This window comes from Gadus macrocephalus, chromosome 20 (assembly GCF_031168955.1).
Source record: "Gadus macrocephalus chromosome 20, ASM3116895v1".
Taxonomy (NCBI): Eukaryota; Metazoa; Chordata; class Actinopteri; order Gadiformes; family Gadidae; genus Gadus; species Gadus macrocephalus.
The window spans coordinates 1,519,627-1,539,407 of NC_082401.1; the positions used below are offsets into that span (position 1 = coordinate 1,519,627).

Consider the following 19,781-nt stretch of genomic DNA (forward strand, 5'->3'; position numbering starts at 1 on the left):
ACCATCGCCCTCATCCACCAGCTCATGAGCAAGTTCTTCGGCAGCGAGTACAACACCTTCTCTGCCCTGAAGATCATAGAATGGACCAAGAAGGTACAGACCGAGTTAAGTCCGGCCACACTGTTCGCAGAGAAGATGACTGAAGGGCTGCATACTTTGAACGTGGCGAAATAATGATTACAAAGGGCTGAACGGTAGCATCCTGTAAACAGTGGCCTACTCGGTAAAATCCTAATTCATAAAATAACAGCAGATACAACAGAAACACTTCTACGTTTGAGTTGAAGTCCTCATGCAATCTCGCAGGCACAACAATTTCATCTTAACACTTTAGTAAGTGTACAAATAACTAAAGTTCACACTTAAAAAATAGTACTTTGTAGTGCATTGTGCCGTGTTCTTGAAGAAAGTAGTCCAAACCGGATCGCTTTTAACTCACTTTATTTAAGTATTTCGGTATGGTAACTATGAAGCAAAAGGAGGGGAATTGTATTTGACAGCGCGTGGAGCGACCCACGGCTGACCTGTCTTCTAGCCACGGGGCTACCAACGGGGCTGCCATGGGTTTCTGACCTCCTTCTGACTCCCGCTCCGCGTTTGTATCAAGTAGGCGCGGCCTATGTGACGTGTTGGCTCCGGCTTCCGCGTCTGTCTTAAAGACGCTGCCTTCTGTGGCTGGAGTAGTTAGCACAGCTTGTATGTTGGTCCTGCTCCCCTTATGGCTATGTATAGTAATTGCAGCTTATGGGCCCTATTTGAACGGTCTGAAACGCAAGTGAGAAGCGCCATCGCAAGTTGCTTTGTGGGCGGTTCTACGGAGATGTCGCTATTTTACCGGCTGAAAAAATTACTCTTGCGCCCGGCGCAAATCTAAAAAGGGTTGGTCTGAAGTAGCCTAATTAACCGTAGGTGTGGTTTGAACATAACGTGCAATAAATCAATGGGAGTGCCAGCTCCCATCCCCTTTAAGAGCCACGAGTGCCTTTGAATCTGACAAGTTGATATTTTGACAGCGCGTCTGCAGTCTCCGATGAGACGTTTCTTATCAGTATTGTATGCATTATCGTTATCGACTTGTGTAGGCGCCTAAATGCCTATTCGCTTTATTTAAGTTCATATTTTACAATGACAGTTGGATTTTCATAAGTGAAATAATAGTAAATATAATAATAGTTAATTGTGTTAATTTCAAATGCATAGAATTTTATTTTGTAATTCACTTGCAATGTTTTCGGTGTGCGCGCACATTTAATCACTTTATTTTGAAGTGTGACAGTTGGTTCTTAACTAGCGGTGTGAGACTAACTGACAGTATACAAGCGTGGAGCCACACAGTTTTTTGACCTCTCTCTCAATTTCTCTCTTGTTCTCGTACCTCTAAAAAGAACCTCATTGTGGAAAAGGATTGTTTTATGTATTTTGCGTTGGACAAGTAAACCCTTTAAAAACATCACGTCGTGGTCCGGTGGATTATTATCGTGGATAGTGGATGAGGTATGCGATGAAGGGAAAACGGAGCGTCAAGCTGAAGCTTCACATTAGAAACATCGTTGGCCCTACAACTTGTGTTCCTAATATGCATAAATGTGTGCCCCGTTAATATACATTTTTCATGGACTGTATTATGCGTTACGTGTTTCATTCTTTCTAACACTCACTCGCGGTAAAACAATGTTTTCTCACTATCAAATACTCATCAATCCTAAAAGTTATGGGCATGTACACGATGTCTGTGTCAAGAAAATATCTGTTTGCTGTACGGTGTTTGCAGATGCATTGACTTGAAAGTACAACTTATTACCGCTGTATCAGCTGTTCTTTCCCAAATAATTTACCAAGAATGTGTGGCTAGGTAGATGAGAGAAGCAGTGTATGCGGGAGTTGCACAAGCAACATTATGCATGCGCCCTTAAAATAGCATCTGAACAACGCGCCACTGACTTTAAACCAGGTATTTCCTGGTTTGTGGCGCAAGTGGTTTCTGAAACTGCAAAATAGCACCAGGGAACGTTTGCGCCAGAACACGCCTCCTCCCTTCGCCGAACCGCCCCTTGGGCCGCAAGATCATTCCCTAATTTACCGACGCGTGGCGCAGGAGGGAAAAGAACGCTCTGTGCCAGTTGCAAACTAGCAACGACACATGCGCCAGTGATTAAGTCAATCGCGCCGGATGCAAGATAGGGCCCTATGTGTTCGATCCTGCTTCCTTGTGGCGGTAATGCAGCTTATTTGTTCGATCCTGCTTCCTTGTGGCTATGTGGGGGTAGCTTATGTGCTTAAATATACTAGCCAATTGTGCAGCATCTTATCCTAGCTATCTTTGTATTAGGCGGAGAATAGGTTAACCAACTGATTGTTAGTGCTTGCCACTTGTTTTATGAACATCCTCACTGTACCGACAGCGTTATATTGTTGTTTGTCTTTCTTTGACAATGTACTTATTGTAAGCTGCTTTGGATAAAGCGTCTGCTAAAGGCCCTCAATGTAATAAAGTATTAAGCCTCTGATGTTTCTCTCTGCTAGATTCAGGACATCATCAGGATGTCTCACCTGCTGACCGTGTTCAGAATAAGCGAGGAGCAGCACGGAGAACTGGACGTGGCCATCCTCCTGGCCCTCCTCAAAGGTACCAAGGACCTCTGAGTCAGCTGAACTCTGTAACAGATGTAGTGGAAGAAGAGGTTGGGTAATGTAGTGGATCGTGTTTAGTCATTTTGTTCCATTCATTTGTCAGGCCTTTCAACATTTTCCTTTTGGTTGTCATTTGTCAATGACAAGTTTATGGATCAAACTCTTAATAGGAGTAACTGCAAAAAATAAACTGTTCTATCCGTTTAGTTTCATATTTCCCTTTCCAGAAATGATGGGCTCTAAGATCAAATTTCCTGCTAATCTTACCTTTCATTTCATAGTCGATATAAAGTGCACATTCCATCTTTGTGGTGCTCATTGATCCGTCCCACAGCGTCAGACGGACGTAGCCAAACCTCTTAAGTGTCTTTTTTAGTTTAAAGTTCAAACCTTGATTATGTAACTGCCTACTGCAGCTATTTACTCTAGTCGCCCCGTCAGGTAATCCTGCTCTATAACTATATATGATAGATATATAACTGTAGCTTCACCTAAAGCTACTACAGGATTCTAATTGGGAACCGTATGAAGTGCAGGTTAAGCTAACTGAAAAGGATGGTAATTTGACAGCATATCCTAGTTTCCCACTAAAATCGCTTCCTAGTCAAAGGCTGGGTATAAACACATTAGCATAGCATAGGGTGGTAACTAGCGTCTCCTGGTAGTCTCCAGGAACCAGGAGACGGTGGCCAGGGACAGCTGGCAGAGGCAGCTGGAGCTGGCTGTGGCTTGGAACAGGGTGGACATCGCGGAGAACGAGATCTTCACGGAGGAGAGCCAGTGGAAGGTGAGCCACTTCCTTCCAGCCAAATGTGTTTCTTATCTGCTGTTTGCTATTTCAAAGAGCTTTTACTGGCCTAGGTCTCCCGTTTCCCTCTCCTCCCTCTCCTCCCTCTCCTCCCCACCTGGAGCAGGCCATGTCCTCCTCCAACGTGTCCCTCTCCTCCCCACTCCAGGGACCTGGAGCAGGCCATGTCCTCCTCTAACGTGTCCCTCTCCTCCCTGGTCCAGGGACCTGGAGCAGGGCATGTTTTCCTCTTACGTGTCCCTCTCCTCCCTCCCCTCCCAAGTCCAGGGACCTGGAGCAGGCCACGTCCTCCTCTTACGTGTCCCTCTCATCCCTCTCCTCCCCAGTCCAGGGACCTGGAGCAGGCCATGTTTTCCTCCCTGACGGGCCTGAAGCCAGAGTTTGTGCGCCTGCTGCTGGAGAACGGGGTGAGCCTGGGCCGCGTGTTGGCGCAGGACGACGCCCTGTGCGACCTCTACAACCACCTGCCCGGCTGCTTCTTCCTCAGCCAGACGGTGCGCCGCGTGCACAGAGGGGACCGCAGCGGGCCCCAGGGCCTCTTTGTGCGGGGTCGGGCTGCGCCGGACCACGGTGCCCGGATCTCCATGAGCCACGTGTCGGAGGAGGTGCGCCATCTGCTGGGCAGCTTCACCGAGCACATCTACCCCTCCAAGGGCGTCAGCAACGAGGGCCGCGACGAATACTCCATCACCGTGAGTCTGCTGTGATCACTCATGTGTTCGTCTATCTGAGGCTCTCTATCGCCACCATAGGATGCTATGGTGTTGGACTCCCGATGACCCAAAGGTTCTGAGTTGAAAGCCCAATGACTGCAGTCTACCTGTAGGCCTCCCTGAGGAGGATGCCCTAACACCCATCTACCTGCTCCTGAATGACATGCCCTCTAAAATGTTACGTGCTGCTTAATGGATGTGTTGGTAAATAGTAAATGACCGTTCATGAAACATGTACGAAACATGTATACAATCATTGCAAACACAGACTCAAATTTAATTTCCTTTTGTGATGTTCTGGTCCAGATAGATCCACAGGAGGCGGGCGGGGAGGGTTCCAGCGAGGCCCCCAGGGACCCGGGCACGGACCTATTCCTCTGGGCCGTGCTCCAGAACAACAGGGAGCTAGCCCAAATTGGCTGGGAACAGGTGATCACAATACCCAGCATGCACCACGGCTGTGTGTGTGAGTGCACGCTAATGAGTCAGAAGGTATATGACTATCTGTGTGTGTGTGTGTGTGTGTGTGTGTGTGTGTGTGTGTGTGTGTGTGTGTGTGTGTGTGTGTGTGGTCAGTGTAAAGACTGCATGTGTGCTGCACTGGCAGCCAGTAAGATCCTGAAGAAGATGGCAGAGGAGGTCAAGGATGCAGAGGAGACGGAACAGATGATGGAGCTAGCCAACATCTATGAGAAACACGCTATAGGTACACCACTACCTTATAAGTCCACTACCACACTATAGGTCAACTACCACACTATAGGTCAACTACCACACTATAGGTCAACTACCACACTATAGGTCAACTACCACACTATAGGTCCACTACCACTCTCTAGGTCCACGACCACGCTTTAGGTTCACTAACGTTACATTCACAATACATGCGTCCGTCGACGGATCTCATTGACTTTGCATGGGGCACTGTAGAAATGCATTGTGGGTCTGTCCGTTCTGTCGGCTCTATGGCCTGCGTGAAAAGGTTAGAAATTTTCAACTTTCCGGGCAGCAGATCGCGGTTATGCAAATACTGTGACGCTACTAGGACTCTGTCAAATGACATCTCCTTTGTGATACAACCGGGAAAACTCGTGGATGTCAAAAAGCACATGTCAAAAAGCCGGCCGGCAACGGGGGATTTAAAAATGGAGGAGAAAGTTATCATTGCTGTGGGCAATCGCCCAATTATGTTTGACCAGTCCCTGTACACGTACAGGGGCAACACTCTCTTTGCGACTACGTGATCCATTTTTCGATAACAACAATTAGGCCTAAAAAAAAAAAAAGTTTGGTTCCTGTTGGTTGTCAGTTGAGGTCATGGGTAGGTAGGGAATTTTTTTTTTTCAGCGGCAGCGAATGATAGGTAGGTTGTTTTCATTTAAAAACGAGAAAATTCGCTCATCCTTGTACAGAATGAAGAGGTGCTGTACCAAAACATAATTATAGTTTGCATCAAAAAAAAAAATTTTTTTATTTTTTTTATAAAGCTCATAAAATAATTTGGGTCGCACATAAATTGACAGGGTCGGTCGGAAACCGGAACCAAACAAAACATTTTTTTAGGCCTTAGAATGCTACACGTGAACCTCCTAAGATGGCGCAACTGGATTGGTTCGCTATCTCGGGATATTGGGGAGCGTGCGTGATGGTCGTCTCGTCATGCTAATAAAAACAAATAAACCCGGCAGTGTTCACGTCGTGTAGTATATACGAAAACAATTATTCACCTCAGGCTCCGTGAAAAGTAATTAATAGTAATAATTCACTTTGCCTTGGCGAATAATTGTTAACAAGCAGGAAGAGGCAGGAAAAAGCCGACTTTAAGCGAGGAGCGATTTGATTGGCTGCAGGCTGTGTCTACAAAGATTACTCCCCCATACGTCAGACATGCCCTTGGTCATCCTTCGATGGACGCATGTAGTGTGAATGTAAGGCAAAGGTCCACTTTAGGCCCACTACCACGCTATAGATCCACTATCGCCCTATAGGTCCACTACCACCCTATAGGTCCACTACCATCCTATAGGTCCACTACCACCCTATAGGTCCACTACCACGCTATAGATCCACTATAGGTCCACTATAGGGCCACTACCACCCTATAGGTCCACTACAGTTCTATATGTCCAATACCATGCTATAGGACCCTACCAACCTTTAGGTCTACTACCACGCTAAAGGTCCATTACCACCCTATACGACCACTATAGGTCAACTACCACACTATAGGTCCACTCAAGATCTACTACCACAATATTGGCGCATTTCCACCGGCGGGTGCAGGTCAGTTTCTGTGTGCAAAGGTGCAGCACGGTTCGCCTTTCCATCACCAAAAGTGGGCGAGATCCGGACTGAGCCGTATTCAGCTTGCATTACTCCTCCGTTGGGATACTGAGACGTCTGAAAGGGTGCCAACAAGTTCGAGCTTAAAACGGCGTCCGTCGATTGGTCGAAATAATCGTCAGTCGTGCAACAGGGAGATAATAGCAAACAAGCGCAGTACCTGCAAGGTATTTCTGGACAACGGCGAGAAAATGTTGCGCAAAAGTTTGACGTCGGTCTTGGACGTCCTACATTGTTGCTCTTTGTTTATTGCGTTGCATTTTTCTTTTTCCTTGGATTCATTAGCATGTTACACTGTGTCGGGCTGCTCTGAGGTCATGATGTTTACGTAGCTGCCGCGGCTATCGCCATCCGATTTAAAACCCGCTCTACCATAAGGGTACTGTGGGCGGTGGAAACGCGAGCCGTAACTGAGCTGAGTCAAACCGCACCCTCACTACTGGGCCAAGGCGTGCTGGGCCGTTGCGCAAACGCCGGGGGAAGCGGTCCATTATAGATTCACTACCACCCTATAGGTCCACTACTGTTCTGCTATAGGCCTACTACCAGACTATAGGTCAACTACCACGCTATAGGTCCACTACCACACTATAGATACTCAACAACACTAGTTGGGAAAGGAGCTTCACACTTGGTGGTTGAATTGGGGGGCTTTCATTGTGTGTGTGTGTGTGTGTGTGTGTGTGTGTGTGTGTGTGTGTGTGTGTGTGTGTGTGTGTGTGTGTGTGTGCAGGAGTATTCAGTGAGTGCCACAGTTGTGATGAGGAGCGGGCCCAGAAGCTGCTGATCCGGGTGTCCCCGTCCTGGGGCCGGACTACCTGCATCAGGCTGGCCCTGGAGGCAGATGACAAGGGCTTTGTAGCCCACCACGGAGTCCAGGTACCCTCCCCTTGAACCCGGGCTCCCACCTTCCTGGTGGCGTTGAGGATGCAACCCAGCCAGCTCATGGTCTACCTCGCTGCCTGTTCGGACCTTTAACTCTCATGCTCTCTTGTGGGCAAGTAGAGTTGAAGTGCACATTTATTAGTCTGCCTTAAAAAACAAACTAGGTTGGTACCAAAGTGCTGTACTGATCATTATGCAATTCACCTTCTCATTTCAATGCAAGAGCCTTAGTCAGGTGAGTCTCTTTTTAAAAACACCAACTGACTCGGCTGATTTGATGTAAGCTGGCACATTTCTCAAAGAGTAGGGGCAGCAGCGGAGGGAACTAAAGGGCCTGCTGGTTTGTAAGGGGAGATGAGGTCTGAGATTTAAGCAGGAGTAGGACCATGCAGGGCTTTAAAAGGTACGAAGTAGGATTTAATTTAACAGACAGGTCATGGTTACTAGAGAAATTACAACAAAATTACGCAATCTAAACATTATTCTACCCCAATTCAACTCGTTCAACACGTGAACTTTCCCAAAAGAGAAAGTGGGACTTGGTTTACACCTCACTCAAAAGCTCTCACAAGGCTTCCCCCCCTCCACCACATCGGCAACTCAGACCACATCAGTGTCAGTTTGCATCCTTAACCGACACGCACCCTCGGAAATGCGCCATTACAGACCAAGGGTGAAAGTCACCAAGCCGGTTCTAAAGCAGGTATGTGTGTGGCCAGAGGGGGCCACTGCTGTACTTCAGGACTGCTTTGAAACCACTGATTGGGAGATGTTTAAAGGCCCATTCACACCCTACGATAGATACGTATAAGGACCGTTTCATCCGGTCCCGGAGGTGTTTCATGGGTCAATGGGTCTGCGCCGCTGAGCTTATGAATCCGGAGTGCTCCGGGAGAAACGGAGCAATACTACCGGAAATCGAGGTGGCAATATAGAGTCAAAAGTCAGACCATTCCTGAAAATAGATAGAGTAGTATAATATCTGATATGTATCTATATTGTATTTAACGTTTGATACTTATATTATACTATATACCTGTCAAGTTATCCAGATGTGGGCTGTTTCCCAATGTCAAGGAAGCATGCTCAACGGCCACCCTTTTAAGGACGCTACGTCATAGAACGCCGACAAGCACTGTTCCAATGTTGAGGACACTCGAAAGCCGCACCATTTTCGCGTCCTTTGTTTTTGAGAATTCCGAGATTTTTCAAGGATGCATCGCTGCATCCTAGACGAGCCAAAACTACCCACAATCCACTGCGTTCACATGCTGCATGGGATATAAAAAATGGCAGAGGGAAAGCAGTACACGTTCAAATGTAAGTGAAGTTATATTAAAGTTTTCAGAAATATTTTGTGCCGCATTGGTTTTTATAAATTCATCATGTTAATGCAAATAATCAAGCTTAAAGACCTGTGCCACTTTTCAAACGTTTTTGCAACTTATTGATACGTTGCTATATTTTGCATGGACGTAGCTATGGTGTCAACAATGTAAATTTACTTGCTCACAAGATTACATTATTTATGTATACCTATTTATGTTTATGTTTAATCTTCTTTTTTTTAGGGTCAGCCCAGCAAACTGAGGCTTTTGTTAAGTGCTTTTGTGCACCTAAGTGTGACCCACAAACATGTTGTCAAATAAATGCACCACCGATCATTTGCAATGTTTGTAATTTGTAATGAACGTATATAATTGTATTTTATATAATATACTTATGTGTTCAAAGCACTGGTAGATTGTAGGTATATATGAATGAATCAGATCAGTTACATAATATATCCAAGTAAATACATGTTTCTCATCACTTTCTTTGTCTTTTTTCCCCTGCATAATAGTAATCAACCATACTGTAAATGTGATGCATGAATTAAGTTCTCAGACAATTTCACTTAGTTTTATAAAAATTGAATGGATTTTTTTTTTAATAAAGACGATTCGATCAACCGCAACAAAGCTTTTGTGACTTCCTCAAAGAGGCTCCATGCGAAGGAGACATGACCGCATTCATAACAGACAAAAGTCAAATAAATATCGATCAACTTGATTGCTGCCATGTTTTATTCATAAGCGCACATGTGTTTACAAGCGTAAACGCAGTATTAAAAAGCGGAAGCGGAAGCGCTTCCGCACTAGCAAGTCGTTCCAAAGTCCGAACGTTACAAACGCTAGGAAGCACTCGAGCTAGCACTCTAGTCTCATCTCCAAAGGACGCGACTAGCAAGGACGCGTCCTAGCAAGGCTGCAGCCTTCACATTGGGAAACAGCCGGTAAGTACAGCTCTGCCCAAACTTGAAAATGGCTTGTTCAACACAAAGAATTCAAAGGGACAACTCTGTTCCATTCTGGCGATTTATTTTCTTTCAGATGGATTTGATGGTTCTTGAAACATTTGGGTATTTTTCAGGAATTAGCAGAGGTGGGGGTAAGTCACTCATGTGCAAGTCACAAGCAAGTCTCAAGTCATAACCTTCGAGTCTCAATCAAGTCCCAAGTCACAGTGGTGAGAATCAAGCAAGTCATAAGTCAAGTCATTGCTCAGGTCAAGCAAGTCACAAGTCAAGTCATACAAAAATTTGATGATCTAAACCAGTTTCCACATTTAAAAATCGGTAAAGAGAGTGGTTCATAAGTTGAGTTTTATTTCAACATTAGCAATAACAATGTCGTAACATTAACAATAACTCAAACTATTCAAAACATTCCAAAACCATTATGTGAATAGTTTGAAAATGTTTTTATGATCATTACCTCCAACCTATGAACAGAATCAAATAGAACTTCTAGGTGGCCGTATACGAGAACAGTTCAAGTCAATCACTCAATCTCCCTACGGGCCCTATCTTGCATCCGGCGCAAGTGACTTAGTCACTGGCGCATGTGTCGTTGCTAGTTTACAACTGGCGCAGAGCGTTCTTTTCCCACCACCGCCACTCGCCGGTAAATTAGGGATTGATCATGCGCCCCAAGGGGCGGTTCGGCGGAAGGAGGAGGCGTGTTCTGGCGCAAACGGTATTTTGCCGTTTCTGAATACCATTGCGCTACTGACCAGGAAATACCTGGTTTAAAGTCAGTGGCGCGTTGTTCAGATGCTATTTTAAGGGCGCATGCATAATGTTGCTTGTGCAACTTGCGCATACACTGCTTCTCTCATCTACCTAGCCACACATTCTTGGTAAATTATTTGGGAAAGAACAGCTGATGCAGCAGCAGCGGTAATAAGTTGTACTTTTAAATCAATGCATCTGCAAACACCGTACAGCAAACACATATTTCCTTGACACAGACATCGTGTAGGCCTACATGCCCATAACTTTTAGGTTTGATGAGTATTTGATCGTGAAAAACATTGTTTTACCGCGAGTGAGTGTTAAAAAGAATGAATGAATGCGGGCGCGCGTGTGTGCTCTGTTTAAACACACGCAAACTAAACACGTAACGCATAATACAATCAATGGCAATGTCTATTACCGCGGGGACACATGCATATTAGGATAGCATACAATACTGATAAGAAACAATGTTTATAATGTATTGCGTATATCATTAAATAGAACCACAGTTACCGCATATCATATGTTATATCATATACGTTTTCTTTGCCGAAATTTATTTGTGGACTCAGTATTTCTGAAGTTGTGGAAGAAAACCCCTTATTCCATGTGTGAATTAGGCCATATTATTTGGCAATAAACTGAGCCATTTGCAGTTTGAAATCCATGTGCATCTGTCTCATCGGAGACTGCAGACGCGCTGTCAAAATATCAACTCGTCCGATTCAAATGCGCTCATGGCTCTTAAAGGGGATGGGAGCTGGCACTCTCATTGGTTTGTTGGACGTTACGCCCAAACCACACCTACGGGTAACTAGGCTGCTTCAGACCAACCCTTTTGACACTTGCGCCGCGACGCAAGTGTCATTGATCCGCCTGTAAAATAGCGATAGCGCCGTAGAACCGCCCACAAAGCTACTTGCGCTTTGCGCTTCCCACTTGCGTTTCAGACCGTTAAAATAGGGCCCTACATGTTGTAGAATATTATTTGCAACACATGGCATCAGACATGAAAAAAAGAATATTTCAAAAGTAATATCACATACATACTGTAGGAAGGGGAAATAGTAATACACAAGCCTGAAAGCTGGTAGCAATCTTGCTGCCTCGCAGCATACATCGAATTACAATGCATTGCATTTGCAAAAAAAATTATTTGACAGTACTTTGTCACTGAGTTGTGAATGATGGGGTCACATTATCACTCCACCATGGCTGAACATACGTTCAACAGGTGCACTTGATGCAGCGACTGCCATAACTCTCACCTCCACCTTGAACAAAGAGGGGAGGGTGCGCCTGTTCATGGCCCAAAACTGAAGGCAGCTCTGTCCATCACAAATGTCCAGGTAGTGGTTCAACTGAATTTGGGGACTGGAACTTGAACCCTCTTAATTTTTTTGCGGTATGCTGAGAACAGCCCAGTCTGACGCTCTGGCTCTGACGGTGTAATTTTACTTGAAAATTACTTGAAATCCTTATCATAACCCACTTACAGTCACTGAGTTAGAAGTAGCCTACTGACATGAAAATTAAACAAGTCAATCATCTGTGGAACGGGCAGGGCTCGAAAAACTCCAGTCAATGATTTTCAGAACCACCGAGTGGCATTGGACAGTAAGTACGTCAATCAAACGGTCGTACTGCACTCCCCCTCCCCCGCTCCCCGCGAGTGACCCCTTCGTGCACGTGAACGTACTCAAAGCTCGTGACCCAGAGCAAGCTTCTGTTTGTTGTTATCCTGCAGTAGCTACTGGAGCTAGCTAACTAGCTAATCCACATTTGGACCTAGCACTAGAAGACAACCCTAAACTCCAACCTAGCTAGCCTGGCTCACTCTCGCGCATCTGTGTTCGCGCTCATGTCCATGTACTTGGAATGGATGGAGTCAGAGTCAGCGTTGAAGGAGAGGGGGTAGGAACATTTGAGTTGTGTATTTTCAAAATCTGCTGGCGTATCGCAAATCCCATATCCAACCTTTAATCTAACTTTAAAAAAGTAATTGAGTCATCTGTCTCAAGTCTAAGTCAAGTCTCAAGTCATGAAGACCAAGTCAAAGTCAAGTCGAGTCTTTTATCAGTGTTAGTCAAGGAAGTCTCAAGTCCTCAAATTTGCGACTCGCGTCTGACTCGAGTCAAGTCATGTGCAATCATTAAACTAAACATGTTTTACCAAAGTAATGAGACCAGCCTACTGCTTGGTTCACAACTAAATCAGTATCTACTGTCAATTGCCAGAATTTCCATTACATTTAAATTCAAACCAGATCAAAATCAAACAGGAAACAGCAAACAAATGATTCTTTCATACACAATGCTTGAATTAGTCCATACCAGTTGCGTCTGTGGTTGAACATGAGCTGTGTCTGTAGGCTGAGGAGACCGAGCAAAGAGGGCTCGCTAAGCTAACTCCAAACCTTTTATATCCATGCTTGTTTGAGAGGTGCACCGGTGAAATTGGTCCCTCCAGAAACATGGGTTCCATCCTGTTTGTGCCTGTGACGGTTAGATCTCTCTGCCCCCTTCAGACCTGGAGTTCCTCCACAGATCCTGGTCTTAAAGCTCAAACTTGTTTGACGCAACACCTCCCACTTGACCTCCTGGTTCTTGAACCCAAGGTGGTCACACCACCTTAGTGTTGGACAGGGTTTGTTTACGTTGTTACCTCAGTTTCCATGCATCATAAGGTACAATTGATACTGTAGTTTTGTCCTCATTAATGGTTTAGAATCTTCCTCCACAGAGCAAAAGTCCACTGTCTTCCTCCTTGTATACGACAAGTCTGTTCAGTGTGGTGTCTGGAAAGGGCATCTTCACACTCTGCAATGGTGAGTACAGCTTCTTTAGCTCTGGACGTTATCTCTGGTGTTGAAGGAATTCCCTCCCACTTTGGCTTGCTAGAGACTGAGGTATTTACCAGTAGTGTTCTCCACTTCTCTACAGCTCTCCATACCCAGGCAATGACTCTGGTCAGCTTTGTCAAATTGCTGAACTTTCTGATGTCAAGGATTCTCTCCATTGCAGAACCAGCTGGTACTCTCTGGAATTGGATCTTGGGTTCCTTTCCATCAGGGCCACTTTGCTGTGCATCTTCCTGGTCGCTCATCACTTGACTTGAGACTGGAGACTTTGGCATTGCCATAATAGATGGGGCATCACTTTGTTTTTTGACCTGTGCTCTGGTCAGTGCTGCTGTGAAAGACTTCCTTTGATGCTGGTCTTTGCCTTCTTTGGCAAATGCAGCGAATTCTTTGGCTGACTTTTTTGGCCACTCTTCCACAGGGTCCTTCAGAAAGTCTGGTCCGTTCTGCCACATATAATTGTCTCTAAGGTCTTCTGGCCTTGCTCCCCTTGTGACGAGGTCAGTAATGTTCAGGTCTCCTGGGATCCACCACCAGTCCTCGACAGAGGTGGATTTCTGGATCTCTGGAGTTTTGCCGAAAAGCCAGCCCATCTGAAGTAGACCACAGCTCCATAGCTCTTGTCACTTCCATCAGACAAGGTTACTCCCCAAGGTTTTCCAATCCAATCGACTGGTGTGAGGCTTCTGTGGAAGGTGATTTGGCTAAGACGTATGTATTCCTCAAACAGCAGGATAGCTTCTTCCCTCAATTTTTCAGACAGAGCTTTGCCTCAAGATTCCTGAAATGCCTTTCTGACAAGGATAGTACCCTTCTGCTTGGCAGGTGTGACAAAGCCTATTGGGTCATACAGGCTAGCTACTTGGCTTAGCAGTTGTCTTCTCGTCAGTGGGTTTGGAGTGTTTTCTCTCACCTCTTCACCAAGGAGATTTTGGCAAACTCTCATTTTCCTTTTCCTCTTTGAGAAGTTGATTGAGGTCATGAGGTAAAGTTTATAATCTTCAATGAGGTATCCAACTCCAAGGGCTTTGTTGTCTCCTTCCCTAATCTGGTTTGGAAGAATGAGTATTCTGTTTTCCTCTGCTCCTTGTTCTCCTGCCACAACCTCCTGCCTCCCATTCTGGCCTGACCGGACCCAGGGCTTGAGGAAGAACCCACCTGCCTTCAGGATCTCTTCAACTCCTTTGGTGTTCTGGTCCAGCTTTAGCAAGTCATTATGGGAAGTCAGGACATCGTCAACATAAGCATCCTCTTCAAGGATCCTACGTTCCTCCTCCAGGTGAGCAAACATGGGCAGCTTTGCTGTCTCCCTCATGGCCCGCTGTGCAATGCACCCTGCAGGTCGATCGCCAAGGTTGACTCTGGTGATGGCATACTCCTCAATCTCTCCCTCCTCAGTGTCTCTCCAGAGAAATCTGTGGAGGTGCATCTCAAGGTCTTCCAGCCAAACAGAATTGTAAATGTTCTTGATGTCGCCAAGGGCAGCATGGATGCCTCCCCTGAACCTGAGTAGTACTGCTCGGATGGAATTGAGGACATCAGGCCCCTTCAGCATAAGGTCATTCATGCTGAGCCCTTTAAACTTCATAACATGCATAAGGCAGCTGGAAAGCTAAACTTCAGGTATTAAAACTGTAAAATTTGCAATTTTGTGCAATGATAATTAAAGGGATATTACACCCTGTTACATCTTGGGCTGAGGGGGGGCGCTACTCTGTGAGCGACTCGCGGCGTGCTGCTCCCGTAATTTGCATGTTTTTGGAGTTGTTTTGTGTTTTCTGAGAGTCCTGAAGTGCGGTATTTACCGACAGCAAGTATGACTACTACGCTCAAGTATTTAGCGAGTTTGTGTGTCCTGATCGCCTTTCTGGAACCAGTATTTGCGATCTGTATCACACCGGCAAACTCCATGACACGCCATGGAAGGAGGCTCACCTACTCACGGGAGGCTCTGCTGGATCTGCGGCCTGCCTCGCTGGATCTACAAGCAACACCTTCTTGCCTGAATGGGATTCCTCAGCATCTACAGAGGAATCATTACATCAAGCGCATTCGTAGGAAAAGGGGATCCAGAGGAGGAATACGGAACAGAATGAGGAGACGAGGTAGGAGGCTGCCACTACCTGCAATAACTCTCTCCAATGTGCGATCATTACGCAACAAAATAACTGAACTTTCCGCACTCATCAAACTTGACTCAGACTACCGTCAAACCAGCCTCTTCTGCTTCACGGAGACATGGTTGTCAGAAGAAATAACCGATGTCGATATAGATGGATTTAAGATCATTCGTTTTGACAGAGACACTAGGATGACACGGAAGTCGATTGGGGGCGGGCTCTGTATGGCTGTCAACACAAAGTGGGCTGTCAACTTCACTGTAAGAGAGACTGAATTCAGTAAACACCATGAAATCATGACCGTGTCGTTCAGGCCTCACTACCTTCCCCGTGAATTTACACAAATTACAGCCATCCTAGTGTATGTCCCTGGACCTGATTTCACATTTGCAGCAGAGCGCATTGCTGACTGCTACAACAGAGCTGTCAATCAGAGCAGCGATCAGCCTGTCCTCCTGCTAGGGGATTTTAACAGATGCGATGTCACCACACTGCTTCCAAACTTGGAGCAGTATGTCAACATGGCTCTGGTGGCCGACATCAAGGATCACTCCTCTCTGGCTGCCTACTATCAGCAGGTCAACGCCCTGATGCAGTGGATCAAAGAGAGCTCTTTGGAGCTCAACATCTCCAAGACCAAGGAGCTGTGTTGTGGGGGGAGGCAAACATCTTCCCCCCAACCTCTCTTTGAACCTCTGAGGCTGAATGGGCAGACAGTGGAGCAGGTAGAGGCCTTTAGATACCTGGGCACAGATATGGACACCCACCTGTCCTTCTCCCAGCACACAGACTCTGTGTACAAAAAGGCACAGCAACGCCTGTTCCTGCTGAGGATACTCAGGAGCTTTGATGTCAAACAGGACATTTTAACAGCTGTCTATAAATCACTCATAGAATCTGTACTCACGTTCAACATCACATCCTGGTTCACCCTCACCTCTGTCAAAAACAAATCAAAGCTTTCCCGGATCGTCAATCAAGGAAGCAAAATAACACTCAAATTCAATTATCAGTACTCCACAGCCAGGCAGTTAAAAGGAAAGCCCACCTCATTACACAGGATCCCACCCACCCCCTTCACAAGTCCTTCCAAATTCTGCCATCAGGCCGCCGGTATAGAGTACCCCTATCTAAGAAAAACATACACAAAAACTCATTCATACCCATTGCCATCAACAGCTTAAATAAACAATGAACAATGGACAAAGGAACCCTGACGCACTGTCACTTTACACTTTACACATATCCACAGCTTTTATTTAGTTATTTTTACAGTTTTTAATATTTATACTTGTTTTAAGATCTATACACACTGTGTGTGCTCTCAGAGATCAATGTTGTTGTATGAATGCCTATCAGTACATTTTCATGTTTGTATGTCGATCCACGTCAAAGATGATTTTCTGTTACGACAGACAATAAAGTTTTCTGAATCTGAATCTGAATCTGCACCATGGCTGAATTGGTAGGTAGGTGCCCACTAATATCTATATTAAAGCATCCATAAAGTAGCATGCCATGGGTTCTTTAAGGAGTACTCTGACACTGTCACCTCCTACATTAGCAAATGCATTGCTGATATAACCACCACCAGAACCACAACTACCTAGGCCAGTGGTTTTCAAACTGAGTTCTTCAGGGGGGAGTTATTTTGCTTTAAGGTGTCACCTATTACTGCATTGAATTGTGCACATGCCATCCCATTGCTATACGTCGGGTTGACGTTTAATAAATTTTTCTTCATGAGAATAATTTCGGATTTAAATTAGGTGAATGGCAACTCCTCTTTGGCAATGTTGTATGCAACATTAAATTAGATCATTTCCGATTCCTTAGAGAACCTTATTGTTACTGCCTGTCGCTGAAATGCAGCTGGGAGAGGGGCCACTTTCTCTACACACTTGTCACGTCATGTTGGGTTATTTAGACAGCTTTTTTCGATACGAAACGTTGTTGACCCGCTTACAAATGCACTATTACCGGCCATATTCTGACCGCACTCCTGACAGTAAATCTGTACATCGTTTGGTTGATGTGTCCCCAATCTCTTCACTTCCAATTTTTCCTCCAAAGACATTAAAGAAAACCGATTGGAAAGTAAATAATCCACTTCGTTAATTGTCATGCTAACGCCCGCCATACTGCACTTGCGCTACTGTGCTGTGATTGGTCGAAGGTCACTGTGCTGTAGCTACTGTGCTAGGTCAGCCTTTGGGCTAAACTAATTTAGCCCAAATGGGAAGCATATGAAGGGGGCGTGTCAGGGCACCTGTCAATCAAACGTCAATGGAAGCTTACGCTACTGCGCTTCGCTTGGGCTAAATGAAATTAGCCCAAATGGGGGCGTGTCACGACACCTGTCAATCACAATAAAATGGCCGCTTACGCTACTCCGCTTGGGCTGAATACATTTAGCCCGTTCACAGGAAAAAACCGAAGATATGTCATATATCCTGGGTTTTTCTGTCACTTTTTGGTGCTGTTGCTGCTTTAGGTTTACCAACATTTAAAACAATGTGTTCTAAGGTTTTTAAGCGTGCCTAAAATGGCCGCTTACGCTACTGTGCTTGGGCTGAATGACTTTAGCCCAAATGGGAAGCATATGAAGGGGGCGTGTCACGATACCTGTCAATCAAAATGGAATGGAAGCTTACGCTACTCCGCTTGGGCTGAATACATTTAGCCCATTCACAGGAAAAAACCGAAGATATGTCATATATCCTGTTTTTTTTTTTTTTTTTTTTTTTTTTTTTTACCAAAATTTAAAACAATGTGTTCTAAGGTTTTTAATAATATTTTTTCATTTTTACTGTAAAAGGTAGGGAGGGCTTATCCCTGTTAGCCCATTTATACCAGCCGTCCCTGAACATAACTAAATCAATTTTCAACCGTATATCTTCGTGCAAACCATTTAACAAATCTTCACACTTGTATCTTCAATAATATCTAAACAGCATTTCGATATCATTTACAATTTCTTCAGAATCACAGTTTTAGTTTCATACCGCTTCGTTTTCAGCTGTTTTCATTGAAGACGTCAGCCCATTCTGATACACCTACTTCTAGACATCGTAACCAGGGCTGTAGTGGAGGGTAAACGCACGTAAACGCCGTTTACGCACCTCTGGAATTTGGGAAATTGCGTTTACTCACCTCTAAGTGGCGTTTACGCACCTCAAAGTTCCCTGTGCCTTGTATTCTGCCGTTGGAATAATCGGAAATAAATTTAGTATTATTTTAAAACACCTAAGACAAAGTTTCATATTGTTGAACAAATAAACGCTGTAATCTGAATCATTTTCATCTGCGCTGTAGGCCTATGCTATTATGGTCTGTGACCCTCCAATCAGTGCCTTGCGGCTGCGGCGGTGAAACCAATCAGGATCCAGGAAAATATGTAAACAGAAAGTATGTAAACACATGGCCCTACGCGTTGTGGATTATCATGCCTGCCTACCTGTCATTAATTAGCCATGGACATCAGGCGATTTTTGAAGAGACCTCCGAGTGCGCCCACTCCAACAGATGCCCGAAAAAGGCCTCAAGTACAAAGTAAGACTGAAGATGAACAATTCACATGAGTTGTTTTTGTGATTTATAAATCAATTTTACTTGACGAACTATTAAATGACTACGAGCATTCAGATTGGCCAATGCGTGACATGCTATCCGTGTACTGCCCATGTCAAAATGAGCGAAAGTCAGTCAGAGTTTTACTATCCATATCAAACTTCGGTTTTGGCGTATCAACTTCGCTATAGCTCGGTCGCTATGTTAAAGCCTCAATTTGGAGATGCGAGGTTGGCGGTTGCAGCCGTGGACTCCGCGGCTGAACCGTGGATCGGGCGGACGACGCGACAAAAATATATATTTTAATTAAATTTGGGCGGTTGGCGGTTAAACCAATAAAAAAGAAAAATATTTATAAATATTTTTATTTTATATATTATAAATATTTTTCTTTTATTATTTATTTTCTTTAAAGTTATTTTCCCAGCAAACTGGCCTGTTCCCCTACAGGAACCGTATGGGGAATCCAAGTTGAAACAACTTGCCCAAAGGTTCAGACTTGATGACAGAAAAATTCTTGAAGGCTATAGGGATTTTAAGGATGACTCAAGCATCATTCCAGAAAACCTTGCACCATTCCTGAATATCGACCATCTCATTCCAGTTAGCACTGCTGAGTGTGAGAGGGGGTTCAGCTTAATGAACATCATAGTGTGCCCCCTGAGATGCAGTCTGCACTTGGTCACAGTGTCGTCCTTGATGTTTATTCAACTGAATGGCCCACCACTCACAAAGTTCAATCCAACACGTATGTGAAGTCCTGGCTGGTGAATAACAGGGGAGCCATGAACCC

At 45.0% G+C, this 19,781-nt stretch overlaps 1 protein-coding gene across 1 annotated transcript in view; it reads left to right on the forward strand.

The window, feature by feature from the left end:
- Window positions 1-19,781, forward strand: part of trpm2 (transient receptor potential cation channel, subfamily M, member 2) — an 80,426-nt gene that overhangs the window by 3,331 nt on the left and 57,314 nt on the right. The window contains exons 7-13 of the mRNA XM_060040944.1: window positions 1-93; window positions 2,524-2,626; window positions 3,297-3,418; window positions 3,766-4,131; window positions 4,459-4,581; window positions 4,729-4,858; window positions 7,229-7,374. The exon at window positions 1-93 is cut by the window's left edge and continues 108 nt beyond it. Coding sequence (XP_059896927.1) covers window positions 1-93; window positions 2,524-2,626; window positions 3,297-3,418; window positions 3,766-4,131; window positions 4,459-4,581; window positions 4,729-4,858; window positions 7,229-7,374 — 1,083 coding nt within the window. The remainder of the gene's footprint in view (window positions 94-2,523; window positions 2,627-3,296; window positions 3,419-3,765; window positions 4,132-4,458; window positions 4,582-4,728; window positions 4,859-7,228; window positions 7,375-19,781) is intronic.